At 53.6% G+C, this 17,077-nt stretch overlaps 1 protein-coding gene across 5 annotated transcripts in view; it reads left to right on the top strand.

The window, feature by feature from the left end:
* Nucleotides 1-17,077, top strand: part of GALNT2 (polypeptide N-acetylgalactosaminyltransferase 2) — a 191,172-nt gene that overhangs the window by 152,724 nt on the left and 21,371 nt on the right. For all 5 annotated transcript variants that reach the window (XM_049645047.1, XM_049645049.1, XM_049645050.1 and 2 more), the window contains 7 exons: nucleotides 1,846-1,944; nucleotides 2,424-2,491; nucleotides 2,709-2,774; nucleotides 6,287-6,408; nucleotides 8,876-8,963; nucleotides 12,585-12,672; nucleotides 13,275-13,378. In XM_049645047.1, the coding sequence (XP_049501004.1) occupies nucleotides 1,846-1,944; nucleotides 2,424-2,491; nucleotides 2,709-2,774; nucleotides 6,287-6,408; nucleotides 8,876-8,963; nucleotides 12,585-12,672; nucleotides 13,275-13,378 (635 nt within the window). The remainder of the gene's footprint in view (nucleotides 1-1,845; nucleotides 1,945-2,423; nucleotides 2,492-2,708; nucleotides 2,775-6,286; nucleotides 6,409-8,875; nucleotides 8,964-12,584; nucleotides 12,673-13,274; nucleotides 13,379-17,077) is intronic.

The raw sequence follows: 17,077 nt of genomic DNA, 5'->3' as shown, positions 1-17,077 counted from the left end.
CCCCCAAACACATGACCGGTATATTATGCGGCGTCCTCGTGAGTAATTAAAATCAGGCTCTCCAGATAAACCAAAATAAACAAAGGAAGCCCATTTTGCGATTCTGGACCTCATTGCTTTTTAATTGCACCGCTTTTCTGCTCCTTTGCCAAATTTGCTTCTCTGAGGTCGTCTTTCCCAGTCGTGGAAATTCGGTGTGAACGCTTCGGTCCTTCACTGCTTACACGCTTTCAGCCGTGGCTGGGCGCCAGAGATTTTGTTTGTTTGTTTCTAACCCGACTCCCTTTCCCACTGATTGGCCATTTAAGATAGACCCCTTTAATTCTGGAAGCCCATCGCTCAACAGCTGTGGTAGCCTACGTGAAGAGCTAACAGGGAAAAACAGGGTTTGTCAAATGCACTGGCCTCACGGAAGGTTGTGCAGCTATCGCAGAGTCCGGGGTGGAGGGACCGCGTTGGGGGCCACCTGACAGGTTCCTACCCTCCTGCAGGCTCACGGCACAACCGTTTCACCCTTCGGGCCTGGGGTGTTAACACGGCTGGTCAAAGAGCACCTGGGTGGCTCAGTCGGTTGAGCGTCCGACGGCAGCTCAGGTCGTGATCTTGCAGTTCGTGCGTTCGAGCCCCACATCGGGTTGACTGCCGTCAACCTGTCAGCACGGAGCCCGCTTCCGATCCTCTGCCCCCCCCCCCCCGTCTGCGCCTCCCCCACTTGCACGCTTCCACACACAAAAAAGATGTTGAGAACTGTGTCCGTTTCCCTCAGGGCAAAGGTGCTTTCCTGTCTTCCCAGCCTTTTTTTTCCAAGCGGGTTATCAGTGGTCCCATCATTTTGGTAACTGCCCGAATGTTGCCGGCGGTCCTGACAGGCTGTGAGCCCACCCCAGATGTATTGCTCTCTCTCTGGAACCGTCACCTTTATGCTGGCGTGTTCTGTGCTCTCCAAGTCCGTGGAGCCTGCCCTGAAGGGTCCCTGAAGACGGCTTCTGCTGAGCCGGCTCTACCTTGATGGGTCGTTTCTGTCTCTAGCATCTTCGACCTAGAGCTGCCGGGGTCCCGTTTTTTAACACAGCCATCCTGTGTCCTTGCGGTCTTGTGTCTGTCTGTGGAGGCCAGACCCGAGACGTGACTCGTTTCGATCTGCCCGGAGCTTCTCCGTGGTCCCTGGATTCTCTCAGGATGCTTCACATCGCCCGTGAGAGCGGCCGGGCTCAAGTTCCCACGGGCCCGCCCCTCACCCCGCCCCAGCCTGCACCACTCCCGCCTACCTTGTTGGGACACAGGCTGGCAGGGTGACAGGCGTGTGTCCCTGCTGCCCTTGGCGGGGGGGGGGGGGGGGGGGGGGGGTTGGGGGGGCGGCCGAGCAGTCAGGGGGACAGAGCCGGGCTCCAGATACAGCTTTGCCGAGAACCACAAGAGGCCCCACGTGCTTGCCGGAGAGATGAGAAAAGAACATCGACTCGCAGTCGGTTCCACCCCTCGGAAATAACCACTGTGAATTGTGAAAAGCACATCTCTAGAGGTGTATCTGCATGTGGGAAGAAATGGGACTTCCCTGTTTTAAAACACGCTTTTTTTTTTTTTCTTCTCTCTCAGCGTTAGAAAGATGTTCTCAATATGTTACTTTTCGCCGAAATCCTCTCTTAACGTGTAACTCCGGTTGTGTTTCTCTGCTTCCTTATGAGGATCCTGTTGTCACTTTCTCTCAGAATAGGCCAGTCCCTCCTGCAGACAGCAGGCGCACCCGAGAACGTCCATCCCGGCGGGTCTTCGGGCTCGTGCCCTCCAGGGCCTCTCCGAGGCTGGTCCGGGTGCGTTCAGAGGACGATGTCTCTCTTCCCTCAGGTGTCAGCGGAAGCAGTGGCGGGTGGACCTGCCAGCCACCAGCGTGGTGATCACGTTCCACAACGAAGCCAGGTCGGCCTTGCTGAGGACAGTGGTCAGGTAAGGGCAGGAGAGGCCACCCAGTGCCCACCTGCTGCACCATACGGGCGGTGGTCCCCGGCAGGGCTGCTGGACATCCCCGGCGTGCCAGGCCAGAGCTGTCTGCTGGGGGTTCAGACGGGTCACCTGACCGCAGCACAAGGAGTGGCTGATTGATGGCTTCTCCAGCCAAGGATTGGGACCGTCGCATGAGAATCCCCCACCCCAAGTGATACCCCTACAAGGCCTCCAAATTTTATTTTATTTTATTTTTTTAACGTTTATTTATTTTTGAGAGAGAGAGAGAGCACAAGCAGGGGAAGAGCAGAGAGAGAGGGAGACACAGAACCCGAGGCAGGCACCGGGCTCTGAGCTCCCAGCACGGAGCCCGACACGGGGCTCGAACTCACGAACCGTGAGATCATGACCTGAGCCGACGTCAGATGCTTCACCGACCGAGCCACCCAGGCGCCCCAACCTTTATCTTTCTGTTTCCTCAGCGTGCTTAAGAAAAGCCCGCCCCACCTCATAAAAGAGATCATCTTGGTGGATGACTACAGCAATGACCGTAAGTACCAAGACGGATTCCTGCCCCTTGCCTGGCCCTTCTCCTGGGCGCCGGCCTTCCTTAGTGCCCGAAAAGGTCAGAAATCTGGGCCGTGTAAAGAAGAGGTGCCTCTTTGATGCCCCAGGAGATCCGCCCACAGATGACTAGGAATCACAATACTTGAATACAGAGCCCTTGCAAACGAGGTTCCAAATTCTCTGCTTCTCTCTTTCCCTAGCTGAGGACGGGGCTCTCTTGGGGAAAATTGAGAAGGTGCGGGTTCTCAGAAATGATCGGCGAGAAGGTAAGACTCTTCTTCTTTTTCTTTTTTTTTTTTTTTTAACTCTTTTTCTTAATTCAGTTACCAAGACAGTTGAATGCTGACTTTTCCTGAGCCCGAAATGTTTCAGCTAAACGAACAATTAACTTTCTAGTCTTCGTGTGTGTGTGTGTGTGTGTGTGTATGTGTGTGTGTCTCTCTCTCTACGGGAGCCTCTTGGGAGCCTCTCCCAGCAAAGCCGAGGGAGGACATTCAAAGCTTAATTGAAATTGTTTGTATACTAGGGCAAGAGTTCAAATTACATTTTTATTTATGTATTTAGAAAATTGGCGTCTCTCTTCCTTTTACAACCCAGGAAGTCTTATCAGTCCCTGGAGTACCAGAGTTTAGAAGGAAAACAAAGATTTAGCAATGAGAAGTTTGGTGACGCCAGGCTCCCGGCATCTGATAAAATAACGGATTCGAGTTTGACAGCCTGCTGAAGGTGAACCATCCCAAAAAGGGAGATGTTGCTGCAATTACATGCTTATTGGATTTTGCAAAGGCCAGCCGCAAAACCTGCGGTCAGTCTTGTCTGCCGGAGCTGGGCTTATCGAGTCCTCTTTATTGGCAGTTAGGAGACAGACTCCAAAGGTGGGCGGGGGGGGGGGGGGGGGTATTACTTTGAAGTGTCCGGAAAGGAAGCTAAAACCACAATGCAATTAACATTCAGTGTATCGATGCTGCCTGAAGGGCTTGGTGGCTGGATTCTAGGCTCCTCCATGGTCCAGAGAACTCCTTCAGTGTAGGAGGACGGCACAGCTTTAAAACATGCTATCTTAGTTATTTGAGGATGACTCCGCTGATCCTGGAGTGGCGATTGTATTCTCTGATCAGCGTATATACTCTTTCTTCTGGTTCCCGTGCAGCCCGGTCAGAGCCAATCCGTGCAGCTTTTCTTAGCAGGCATTTCATCAGCGATAAAGTGATTGAGCCTGTTAGGACAGTGCGATCAGCACCATGTTTTAACCAACCAAGATCCTCGTTCCTCAGGTTCAAGATACACAAACAGTGGCATCAGCCCTGCCCTTGGGAAGCTCTATTTGCTGGACTCGCGTCTATCTCCCAAGCTTAGAATAAGCCAAAACCTTGAGGTCAAACCGAAATCTTGCATTACATGGGCCCCCAAACAAACTGCATGATAACTTTTTGAATTGAAACCCAAAGTGCCTGCTAGCACAAGGAGAAAAAAAAAAAAAGAAAGAAAGAAAAAAGAAGAAGAAGAGGAAAAGAAAGAAATTATTTTTCGTGGTGGCATTTTATAACTGACAGATCACTTGCTGGCCTTGTCAGAGTTTAACCTTAGACATCAGTGCCTCTGAGTGCTTTAAGTTAGGATGTTCACTTGGGTAAGAACGTGAGTTGATGCTTTGTTCTGGAAAGGGAGGGGGAGGGGCCGCTGTGGGAAGACAGAGTGTGGGAAGGACACCTGTAAGCAAACGAAGCGGGTGGTACTGAGTGAGAAAAAGCACACACGGGAATGTATGTGTGTGCTTGGGTGTCCGTGTGTGCATGTATGTCTCCCATGTACTTGAACATCTATACATGTGCTTCGTAATGCTACTAGATGTCAGACAAAATCAGTTGCGTGAATATTATGGCAGCGAAGGAACGGCCTTCGGTTTGTTTAGTGGGGGTTTTAATGTGCCAGTGACTTCATCTGGCTGCTTATTAGAATCGGCTGGGAAGCCTCAAAGATGACCCAGCCCTTCTAACTTGGTGGGAGCCCTGTGCCAAACTGTGAGTCCCCGTGGTGGTTACCGGCTGAAATCTCAGTTCTCTCTGCCTTCTGATTGTTTCTTTTCACGGACTTCACGGGGTCTCCCTTGTGCCTGAAGTTCAGGAGTCAGCCGAGGATTTTTGAGGAGGTTATCTCCAGATTTGGGACGAACGAACCTCCTTTCCAGGATCTCCTCCTTTCAGTTTCTAGCCCCTCTCGAAACCCTGAACTCTGTCCTCTGACACCTCCAGCCAAAAAGGCTGTGTCGCAGCGGGTCGTAGCGTAACCTCGGGAGAAACACCACACACCCCTGGGCTTCACTCCCTGTGATTTTCTCCTTTCAGGGACTGAATCCCCTCCAGTTGCTGCCTGCTTCTCACTGCTGTCTGGCCCTTTCTGATTCTTGCTTTTTCTCTTTTGGTCAGAGTTTATAACTCTTCTCTGAGCAAGAGTTTGTCTAATACAAGCTAAGACTCTTGACTTTGCAATTACCAGAACTAGAAGCCTTTATCTTTTTTCCCCCTCCCATAGCATGCAGATCTAGAAGAATCATTGAAAACCCATTTTGACTACTCTGTATAAAGGAACTTGAAAACACTGTCCTCACGGGTCGTGAATAGTCACATCATCTTCATATACAGTTGTGCCCCCTTATCCACAGGAATACGTTCTAAGACCCCCCAGTGGACGCCTAAAACCACGGATAGTAAGGGACCCTGAATAAACTTTTTCCCTATACATGCGTATCTCCAGCAAGGTGTAAGTTATAAATTAGGCAGAGTAAGAGATAAACCATAATAACTAATAATAAAATGGAACATTTATAACGATACTGTTTAAAAGTTACACGAATGTGGTCTCTCTCTCTCAAAATATCTTATTGTTCCGTCCTCACCCTTCTTGTGATGATGTGAGGTGATAAAATGCCCCCGTGATAAGATGAAGGGAGGGGGATGACACAGACTTGTGACCTAACGTTAGGCTACTGCTGACCTTCTGATGATATGTCAGAAGGAGGATCCCCTGGCTTCCAGACCTCCGTTGGTCACAGGTACCTGAAATTGTGAAATGCACAACCCCAGGTGATCATGACAGGGGACACTGCGGAAGGCCCGGCATACGCAGCAAAAGCTACTTATGGCCGCGTCATCCAGTGACAGAGATACGACTTGTGATAAGACTCGGTGTGATAGTAAAAAATCTATATTATTAACAGACCACAGTACGTAAACTCTGGAAATTTGACCTGTCGTGGAACGAATTTTCTGTAAAACCCGGTCAGCCGGGATTTGCCACCGATGTTCTTTGGCTGTGGTAGGTCTTGGACAGGCAGAGCTATTTGCAGCGCCCTGAGCGTTACGTCATCGCCATTGAAATCGGTACCACCAGCGCCTGAAGGTGTCTGGGTAACACCTCCCTTGCCCCAGTTAAGGAGAAAACCGTTGCTGCGTCAGAAGAAGGTAGTCGGAAAAGTTCCACGGTTCAGTTGCTTGATAAAGGAGACTTCAGGTTCTTAAGGGCCTGACTCAGAGGGCAGTCGTTCTAAGAAAGTTGCCTTCCTCGTCCTCCAAGGAACTCAGGAACGGAGATCCTGACAGCAGCCTGTCTTGGTAACCACGGGGCAGGATTGATCCTGCCCCCCAACTCTGTACTAGACTGTGCCCGGCAAGGGGGCCACAGAGCCGTGGGGGGCGGCGAGGGGATGTCAATGCTGTATGTGCTGTCTTGTTGCCTTCTTCTCAGATACTCTGATGCGCTTTTGAAATCACTTCCGCAGGCCTGATGCGCTCACGGGTCCGGGGGGCCGATGCGGCCCAGGCCAAGGTCCTGACGTTCCTGGACAGCCACTGTGAGTGCAACGAGCACTGGCTGGAGCCCCTCCTGGAGAGGGTGGCTGAGGTGAGGCCCAGGGCTCGTGCTGGGCTCCTCCCGAGTGCTGGAAAGGCGGGGCGGGGGGGGGGGGGGGAGAAGCGTGCCTCTGGCACAACCGCTCCAAGAGTATTCCATTCACTGTAGGAATCTTATCACTGGAGAGAAAATCACTTTGATGAGTCGGAGGCGAGGAGCAGCGGAGGCTGGCGAGAGCCTGATCAGTTTCCCACGGTCCCTTTCCTCTTAGGAGGGTCTGCCTTCTCTCTGAGCTCAGGAGGGGCCGAGCGCTGAGGACAGCGCCCGGCGTCCAGCCAGTGCGCTCGGAGTGGCTGATGCCATCGCTGCCTCCAGAGGGCCGGGAGGGCAGGCTGGCCACCTCCAGCCATGCTGCTCGCCGACGAGCCCAGCCTGCCGGCTCGTGGCGGAACGGGGTGCCCGTGAGCGCACAGTTGACCGTTAGAGGCTGTCAGGGTGCCCCGGGGCGCAATTTTGTGCACCTCTGTCTCCAGACACGTCATCACTGGTATTACCTTCGGCCTTTTGTCATTTCGCTTGCCTTTTGCTTGCTTTCCTGACTTTTCTTTTCTCCGTACTGAGAAAGGGTTTCTTTGGGGTGATAAAGCGAACCTAACGAAAGTACTGGAGAAATCGGAAACGAACAAGTGAGGCCTTTTACGAGTCACGCGTGACACGGGTAGCTGAGGGGCACTAAACTATGAAATACTCAATAATCACAAGCTACCAGCGATGATGATGCTATGACGGTATTGATGATCTTGACTCCGTGTCCCAGTTATCAGTGATGCCACGATATTCGGGACTGTTCACCGAGCGCTAACTATGTGTTAGATAAATTACGTATTGACCCCATTTGCCCCACGAGGAACCTGGGGGTTAACGTGTTTAATAACACATCCAAAATTCATGCAGCCAGGGGTGCAAAACAGTTTCTGCTGCATCCCCTCTCACTGAGCCCTCTTATACCTATACACTCACCTAGCCGAGAGAAGAACCCTCTGGAATCCCGTCCTCTCCAGGCCCGTTCTCACACAACCAGACTCCTCCCTGGTCGCAGAGGACACGGCCACAGCCAAGATATTAGTGTGTGTGGAGACCGCAGGCTTCTGCCATCAAACAGAATTCTTTCAAATACTCTCTCCTCAAGTAAGGACAGAAGGAGTGGAAAATTGCAACTCTCACCAATTCCAGTCCTATCAGAAGAGGCCAAGGGGCGCCTGGGGGGCTCAACCAGTTGAGCGTTTGACTCTGGATTTCGGCTCCGGTCGCGATCTCACGGTTTGTGGGTTCGAGCCCCGTGTTGAGCTCTGCACTGACAGTTCGGAGCCTGCTTGGGATTCTCTCTCTCTCCTTCTCGCTCTGCCCCTCTCTTGCTCACGCTCTCTCTCTCTCTCTCTCTCTCTCTCAAAATAAACTTAAAAAAAAAAAAAAGAAGTCAAAACAAAAGAAGTGGACTGAGAAGGAGAGCAAATTATGCTATTTGGTGCCCATCCCCAGGTCCGGACCGAGCCAGGCAAGGGAAGACTTGATTCTCCCTTCTCGGCGCACGGGGTCTTGTGTCCCGTAAACTCGCTCCTGGGTGATGTCAGAACTTTATACTGTTCTTTTACGTGTTCCTGTGATGTATTAGGCTCTTAGCTCTGCTGATTCTGTTACCAATTTGTTTTTTGAAGTCTTTCCCCTAGTTAACACGAGCTCTGTAAATGGCTGGAGGACAGCACTTCCTCTTCCGTTAACTAGCCGCGTGGGGCAGCGCCTGTCCCCAGCATCAAGCATCTCGTTTGAAAGAGGGCAGGAAGGTTAGAAGGCCTTATGTTCACAAACTCTTACCAGAATAATAACCGCGGCATAAAGAAATGCCTCCATCTGAGGGAAAAAATGTTCTTGTTTGATAGAAATCACAGGTAAGACCTGCGTAGAGTCTGGAATTCTCTAGCCGACTTGGCTTCCGTTCTGCCGGAATAATACTCGGTAACTCTGCTCATGCCCTAGCGTTGCCGTGTGGGTGTCTCGGCCAGGAGTCCACTCCCAAGGCCGCGGCTCACAGTTCTCATGTTTCAGTGCAGCTGAGCTTAGATTCTGTCAGGATGAAAGCAGCCCCGTGGTCGGCGTTTTGACATCTGGGAAAACGGAAGAGCGCGCTGGGGACCCTGGCGCGGTCCCTGCCTCCAGCCGGGGCAGCAAACGCCTGAGGCACCCCGTGCCCACGGCTGCCTCCTCTCAGGGAGTGATTCTCTCTGCCCGCTCACCCTCGACCTTGCTCGGCACAGAATAGGGCCCGTCCACGGGACGGCCGAGGGCAGGGCGCGCGCGTTGGACGGGGGGCCCCAAGGTCCCCTGGAGCACAGCGTGGTTAGCGATGGCAGGCGGTGGGTTTCACTGAAACTGCCTGCCACGAATGCCTGCCTTTTGTGGGGTGGGATCCTTTGTTTTGTTTGTGATACCTACTCCTGTCTTTTGTTCATTTGTGTTCCAGGACAGGACTCGGGTCGTGTCCCCCATCATCGACGTCATCAATATGGACAACTTTCAGTACGTGGGGGCATCCGCTGACCTGAAAGGCGGTAAGCACGGCTCCTGGTCCCCCCCCCCCCCCCCCGCCTCGCTCTTGCTGTCTGTGTGGCGTCTGATCGCTGCTCCTTCTCAGCATCTCGAGTGACAGTGACAGCAGCTTTCACGCTGCCGGTGCATGCGCCGCGAGCAAAGGGTGTCTCTGTGCTCGACAAGTGGGATCTCCTAAAGAGAGCGAAAAATAGCCTTATTTCCCTTAGAGGACTTCCTGTGTTTCCTGTTCTTCTCTTATCTCGTTGGCCTTCTGTGGCTGTTATGACATGTGTGGCTCAGTACACACGACTGGTGTCATTTTTAATCGGAAGATTAAGCCTTCCCAGGTCGGAGTCTGGGATGAGGATCCGCCAGAGCTGACAGGCCGTGTGCGGTGAGCATCAGAGCTCAGCATCGGGCCTGGCTTTGCCTTGCCTGTGACGCCAGCTCCTCTGACAGCGACAGCCTGCCTCTCCCTGGTGGCAGAGCCATCTAGGTCACCTGCCCTGCCGCCCGGGTCACCCGGGTCATCCCCAATTCCCGCTGACCACCCAAGCCCGCTCGTCACCAAGTCCTGCCGATTTTACCCCTTCGCGTGGCTTGGTTGCAGGTCCCCCCCCCCCCCCCCCCCCCCCCCCCCCGCCGACCATTCACATCCTGCTTCACTTTCGGGTCACCTCAAGTGTAAGTGGCCACACCAGCTTCCTGTTGATCCTCATAGCCTCCGGATGTGTTCTGTCACACCCAGCCCCCTTGGGGCCCCGTTGGTGACTTTTCTCGTGCTCTTCACGTTCCCAGAAATTATCACAGGCCCCAGAGAACCCCTGTTCGACTATACCGTGCTGGCTGCATGTATCGGCATTTGCTGGGTTAGAAATTCAAGCCGAGAACTTGTTAAAACACGAGGCGATGCAAATATACATCCAGTTGTCCATCAGAGTGCTGATCTCATATGTCCTACAGCTTCTGGAAAGCTCCATCATGGGCTTTTGAAAGAGTGAGCCTGAAAGAGGCACTTACATAAGGTCTCGTGTAAATATAAACGCGGTTTTGACGTGGCAGACCCCCAGAAGGGTCTGTGGACCCCCGCGGGCTCCTGGACCTTGCCTGGGGACACGCCGGTCTCATGCAGGGCTCCATGGTGCTGATGGCAGCGTAGGGATCACACTGGCCCCTCGAAAGGACTGGTCATGTGACACGCGGCTCTTACTAGTGTCCTTCTGTCCCTGGGACTGTGGGGTGGGGGTGGGGCAGGGGGTGGCTGGTGACACAGGGCTCTGCCACCGCCCGGTCATAAACGCTCTGTGCTCTGAACCTCGGCCGGTTGGCGGTCACGCCTCTCGGAGCCCGGCTGAGAGCCAGGAGGTCAGCTGAAACCGGTCAAAGCAGCTGAAAGAGACATCAGAGCCTGTGCCTTCTGCCTGTGTAATGTCTTCGCTCTCGACCCTTCCCACCTACGGTCCACGAAGTCTTTTCTACCTGCCCAGCGGCACCCCAGTTGCTCTGTGTGAACCTAGGGGTCGCTTTGCCCGTCTTCCAACACCTTGAGTGGATGCCAGGAGGACGGACTGTTGCGGACAGACACAGGAGCCACTGATGGCCTGGCACGGAGAGAAGAAGACCGTGAAACTCTCAAACCGGGCGCAGCCTCAGGAAACAGAATGCCGGGGCGGTCCGGGCGACTCCGGCTTTTGGCCCCACCTGCCAGCTGACCTCTGCTCCTCCGCGTGCCCGTCTGAGAAGTGGGGTGCTAGTGTCGTGGGCAGCGAAGGGATGAGCCTCGCCGGCACGAGGTCCGTGATGTGGCCAGGCAGGTCCCCCGTCCCGAGCCATCGGCAGCGGGGCCGTCGCCGTGGGAGGGCTCTACGCGCATCAGGAGACACGGAGTTCAAAAACGATTCTCGGCAAACAGTGAGGCGGTTTGGCCGCTTTAAAGGGGACAGATCCTTAGTTATCAAGAAAGCGTCGGTCTTCAGAATGTCTTCGTCCCCAAGGACTTGCAAGAGCGGAGATTTGATGGGCTCTCTTGCTCCCAGAGCAGCTTCCTGTGTGAGAGCCAGTGCAGGGAGACCCAGATGCTCTGCGGGGCGGGGCTCAGGCCTCCTGCCGGGGTCGGAAGAAGAAGAGGCACCAGGTTTACTCCAGAAGCATTTTGTCAGATCCCTTTAGGGGGAAAAAAAATCAAGGACGGCACTTTTAGCACGTTCTCAAAACCTAACATAGTTTGTCTGTTTGGACCAAATTAATAAAATAAGAATGAACATTCGCAAGCAGCGGGCGGTGTTAACGTCACCTGGCCCGCTGGGGTCTCTGCGTTGTCTGCTGATCACACAGGCAGGACGTTTGTCGTTTCCCTGGTTGAGGCAGGCCTCGGGGAGAGCTGGGCTCTTCGGGAAAGCCAGTGTGGGGCCTGCCTCAGTTTCCTCCCTGGGCTCCCGTCTCTGCCGCCTGGCCCCCCCAGCCACTCGCCTCTTCTTTGCTAGCCTGTGGCACTCGGCGGTACCAGCGGGGGGGGCCTTTGTGGTCCCATGCCTCTGGAGGGGCCATCTGGCGTACCGTGCTGGCCCGGGAGACCCCCGGCTCACGACTCCCACCCTGCCCTGTTCAGGCTACAGACGTGGGGGCTGGCGGGACAGCCAGACCTTGACCTCAGAGCACCCCGAAGAGAGATCCGAACCTAGGCCTTGCACGGTCCCCGCTGGCCCAGGCCCCATGGCACAGAGCTGAAGGACAGATGGCCCTGGAGTAATTAGGTTCAGCTGCCAGACCCTTGGAAACGCAGTATCGTGAGCCCCCTGTCACCAAGAAGTGGTCTCCTCGTGCATCTCTGGAGCATCAGCGGGTGGGGTGTGTGGGCACCCACGGCTCGGTGCGGGGTGCCTTCTGAGTAAGAGCGAGACACGGCAATACAAACATCAGAAACCACGGGCAGGTACCGGGCCTGCACTCGGCTGTCCCAAGCAGCCTGTGGCTTCTAGAGGTGACTTGGGACGGCAGCCGTATTTCTCAGAAATTGCAGCTTGCTGCCTGCTGCGCTGGCAGCCAAAGGAAGTATTTGGCTCATTTTCGTCAAAAAGTGGTCCCTCTGCACCCCCCCACCCCAATATGGTTTGGTTGCAGCCAGGAGACGCTGAGAGGATCCCAGGTTGCAGGCCCAGGGACCCTGTCATCTTGTCCCCTCCCCTGGGTTCTTCTTTTGCCCCAGGACAGTGTTGGAGGCCCGGTGGCAGATTTGACTTTGTCCCTCTTTCTTCTCTCGCCTCCTTACAGCCCTCAGGTGTGCAGGGTGTCTCCACACGGACCCCCCTTCTCTCCCTGGGTCCGTTACCCTCAGGCATTTTCATCCTAGGAAAGCCTGACCCGCGTTTTCTGTTCAGAGGGAGCCTCTCCAGCATGCGCCTTCCCTGCCGGTCTCTTGCCCAGGTCCCCCGGGCGCCCTCTCCCTCCTGCTGCGACTTTCGTGGTCACGCTCTTTTCTTGTTTTTTTTTGTTTTTTTTTTTTTTTTTTGCTGTGTGTGGTTTCAGTGAGTCCAGTCCAAACATCAAATACAAATACGTCTAAGCCGTGAGGGACGGAGGTGCAGGAGCACAGTTCGTACTTATCGGTGCCTTGTGTTTTCTGTCTTCTCTGTGGCCGGCAGGTTTTGACTGGAACTTGGTATTCAAATGGGATTACATGACGCCCGAGCAGAGAAGATCCCGCCAGGGGAACCCGGTCGCCCCCATAAAGTAAGTGCCGGGCATCCTTTGGGGTGCCCTCACAGGTGAGACCCCAGGCCCCGTGTTTTCTAGAGACTTAGTTAAGCTCTTCCTCTCCCTGCCGGCACTTGACATTGAGTTCTCAGGACATCTACTGGGAAGGAAGTAGGGGCTCAGTTAACTGCCTCTCAGGCTGACCAGGAGACACAGAGGTGATGGGTCGCATCTAACGTGAGGAACCAGCTCCAGGATAAGGGCAGCTGATATTATTGGGTCGCTTGCAGAATCTCCTGAGAGCTTATACGTATAATTCTTTGTAATCTTCTAAGGAAATGGAGGCACGGAAAGGCCACCTGTCAGTGAGTGCCCCCGGCTTCAGTGGTCACGCTCTTGTAGGGGACCGGGTCCGGCCCCTTGCGCTGTGGGAGCGTCTGAGCAGGGCAGGTGGGAAGCATTTGAAGTCAGCAGCGGAAAAACAGTGACAGCATCCTGAGCCCCGACTGGGGAACGGTGGCTGTGGCTTCGTTTTTAAGCTCACCTTATAGACCTGACCTTGGCAGTAGAATGCAGGAGCGCTGTCCTTGACCTTTGACCTCTCCCTCTCTTCCCTTCCACCCTCTGTGCCTTTTCAGAACCCCTATGATTGCTGGAGGGCTGTTCGTGATGGACAAGCTCTATTTTGAAGAACTGGGGAAGTACGACATGATGATGGACGTGTGGGGAGGAGAGAACCTGGGTACGTGTGAGCCTGCATCTTGGCTCTCCAAGCCTGGTGAAGCCGTGGCCTTCCGCCCAGCAAGGGCGTCGACTGAAAAGCGGAAGCTTGGAAGAGGCTGTTAGGCAAGAGCTTGTGGTATACAGGCGGCCAGTTGGCAACCAGCTATAAAGACGTTAGTCACCGTTCATCAGACCCCGTCCGTCCCCGAATAAGTATCGATAACATACCTTTCTCTCTTCAGGGTGTCTTGGGTTGGGCGTTAATTGTTTTTTTTTTTAACGTTTATTTATTTTTGAGACAGAGAGAGACAGAGCATGAACAGGGGAGGGGCAGAGAGAGAGGGAGACACAGAATCTGAAACAGGCTCCAGGCTCCGAGCTATCAGCACAGAGCCCGACGCGGGGCTTGAACTCATGGACTGTGAGGTCATGACCTGGGCCGAAGTCAGACACTTAACCGACCAAGCCACCCAGGCGCCCCTTTTGGGTTGGGCGTTAAAATCTGTCACCCTAAGTTAGAATGAGGGATGCTAGAGGACAGACACTGTCTTTGAAGGAAAATGCAAACTTTTCAAAGTCGTGTGGACCCGAGGGTTTGGAAAGCGAGCTTAACAAACGCGGGGAAGCGCTTCAGGCTGTAGGATTTGCTTTCAGCCGTGTAGAGTGGAAAGTGAGTCCGGGCCAGCCTCGTGGGGTTGACCACAGTCCCGGAAATCAGACGGCGTGAAGAGGCCTTGGCATTTAATCCCTCCTTGACTACTTTGTGAACGGTTCTCATTTAGTTTGATTTTTTTGTTTGTTTTTACTAACCCATGCTAATCGTTTTTCCTCAGGTTTAGGGACAGTGAAATTTCATTTTATTTTTTAACGTTTATTTTGGAGAGACAGAGAGGACAGAGTTTGAGCAGGGGAAGGGCAGAGAGAGAGGGAGACACAGAATCCGAGGCAGGCTCCAGGCTCCGAGCTGTCAGCACAGAGCCCGACGCGGGGCTCGAACTCACACACCGCGAGATCATGACCTGAGCCGAAGTCGGACGCCCAACCGACTTGAGCCACCCAGGCGCCCAATTCTATACAATGAAATTTTATAGACTTTGGTCTGGGTTAGTACCTGCACCATACTTACTGCATTGAGATGAAAAGATTTCTTGTTTTGTTTGATTTTTGCTTGGTTGGTTTTGTTTTTTGTCGTTGTCGTCGTCGTTTTTTGCTGGCGGTCCTGAACTGATTCTCCTCAGCTCTTGACGCTGTTCGGTACCATCCGCCCTTGGGTGGGCAAACCCTGGGAGAAAGCAGGGCAGGGACAAAGGAGAGGACAAATGATGTCACCGTCAGTTTTAGGAGTTTTTACCCGTAACAGAAACTTTGACATTTTTTGTTAGTTTAGAAGAAAAAAGCTTGCCGCGCCTGTTTTATTTCTCTGACTTTATGATGTTAAAGTTAGTGATGGCGTCTCCTCTGTGGAGATTTGTCTGCCTCGGTTTGATGTTGAAAGCTTCTTTGGGCTCAGTAACAACACTGGGACAAAGGACCATGAGTCAAACTCCTTTTGGTTGTTTTTTTAATGACACGGTGACAGGTAGGGAGGACTTGTGTGAAAGTCGTTTGAGCACGAAAGGCTTCAGAAGAATGATTAACCTTCTGAAGAGACTTCCGCGTCACCCTCGGTCCCCAGGCATCTCCTGATGGCTTCGTGCAAATCTCGCCGGCCGGGACCACCCAGCAGGACAGGGCTTCACTTAGGTGACCGTGGTTTTCAAAAGGTGTGCTGTCAGCTGAAAGCACGGATTAGGCCGATGATGTGGCAGCCAGCCTTTGTGTCACCGAAGAGTGTCGATATAAATACCAAAGGGGACATTTCACCAGAGACCTGAGGGAGGGGAGGCCGTTTTCTTAAATGCCCTGGAGTTTTTGTTGGTTTGGTTTTTGTATTTATGTAGCTGTGCCATGAGTGAGGTCCCGCGGAAGGGCTTGAGGGGCCTCGGTGGGGGTGGGGCCGGACAGGGAGGAAGGGGCTGGAACAGTCCCTGCGTGGGTGCCGTCTGGCATCGTCCCTTCCCTTGCCTGGCTCCGTAAAGCCGCTCTCGAGGAGTCTCCCACTGGCTCTGGAGGGTGAACAGGCGTAGGGCTTCAGCAAGAGAAGTCCCCAATCTGAGTCCGTTTGGCACCTCTCTGACTTCTTTTCTGAGCGCCGGGTGGGTGCACACCGGTGGGTGTGGACGTGTGTCGGGAGAGGTGGGGTGCTCCGGGTAATACCCAAGCCCACCTCGAGGTGCACCCCCCCCCCCAAACCACTGCACCTTCTGCTTTTCCTAGCTGGCAACGTAAGTCTAACGTAAGCAATGAAAAAGAAAGACGGAGAAGCTGGTCCCCGGCCCCTGTGAGACATAGGCGTTAGGCTCCTTGGACACGTGATTTGTCCTCTGTGCCGTGTCCCCACAGCATTAGCCAGATGCTGACTGCTTCCGGTGCATCATCTCATTTTGTGCTTGCTTTCTTTTTTTTCGGTTGAGGTGTAGTTAGGCACGGCGCCACGGTTTCGTTAGTTGCGGGTGCGCAACCTAGAGATTTTCGCCAGCGCTGTGCGTCTCGTTTCGTGCTTTCTTGAAGGACCGAGGTCCTGCCCGAGACCTCACGGCCGGTTGTTAGCAGAGCCGAGAAGCAAACAAGTGGCCTGATCCAAAAGCCACCAAGTTATCCTGCGTGATCGTTCCCAAGTTGTAGCGTCCCCAAGTTCAAGTGCGATCAGAGTTGAACGTAGTCGTACTTCTGTGTGGCCTTCCAAATCTCCCGCCAGGTCTCTGAATGGGTCCCTTCGTGGTTTAACACATGCCCTCCACGGAAGCCTCGGGGCCTTCCTAGCCCCCAGATCGAATGTTCCAGTTAGGCAAGCGTATATTTAAATTTTTATTCTCCTGAAACGCAGAGAACTTCTTATTCAAAGCTTTGTTGGACACGGAGAAAGTCAGAAACCCGTCACAGCAGAGACTTGGGTTGGTCATGACCCTACATTTTTCAAGGCTGCGAGGGAATTGGTTATGAAAGGCCCACGGCAGCTGCATGGATCGCTCCTCTCTAGCCAACGAGGGGTTTCCTACTTGAGTTTGCTAGATCCAGTCCTGGGAACTCCCGTCGTGCCCGAGGGGGTGTTACGTGCCTTCAGCGGTGCGGTCTGGGCACCTGCTGCCACAGACAGGGCTCTGCCTGGAGGATTTATCCAGCAGCTCGCTTGTGGTGTGCCCTAATCCCACCTTATTTCTGACCCTTTTATACTTCCAGCAGTGACTGCTAACTCTGTGCATTCTAGCTTGCTTCCTCACCGTGTTCTTACGGGTGTGAAATGATGTCGAGGAAGTGCCCTTTTATACGAACCATGAAGACTGTTGCGGTCACTGAGATGGTTGGTGAGGAGGACAGGTGCCTGGTCAGAGGGTGCCAGGCTGTTCCAGAAGCCAGCCACGCGCCGAGCTCTTCCCCAGTACAGACGCTCAGGGCAGTGTGTGTGTTGAAGTTGGCCTGAGCATCTCATTACTCCTGCAGGTAGATTCTGTGTCGAAGCAGGTGAACCGTTGGTTACTGACCAATGAAATCCATGGCCAGCTCTGAGGGTTCTGTGTTACTCGGGCGTCTTTGGTCATTACCACAGTCCAAAGGCACCTGTGAACTTTCCAGGTGACTTGCAGCCTGCTAATAATGCACAGTTCTGGATAAGCATAAA

Source organism: Panthera uncia, chromosome D2, assembly GCF_023721935.1.
Source record: "Panthera uncia isolate 11264 chromosome D2, Puncia_PCG_1.0, whole genome shotgun sequence".
NCBI lineage: Eukaryota > Metazoa > Chordata > Mammalia > Carnivora > Felidae > Panthera > Panthera uncia.
The sequence above is the reverse complement of the archived record's forward strand: the minus strand, read 5'-3'. Positions and strand labels throughout refer to the sequence as shown.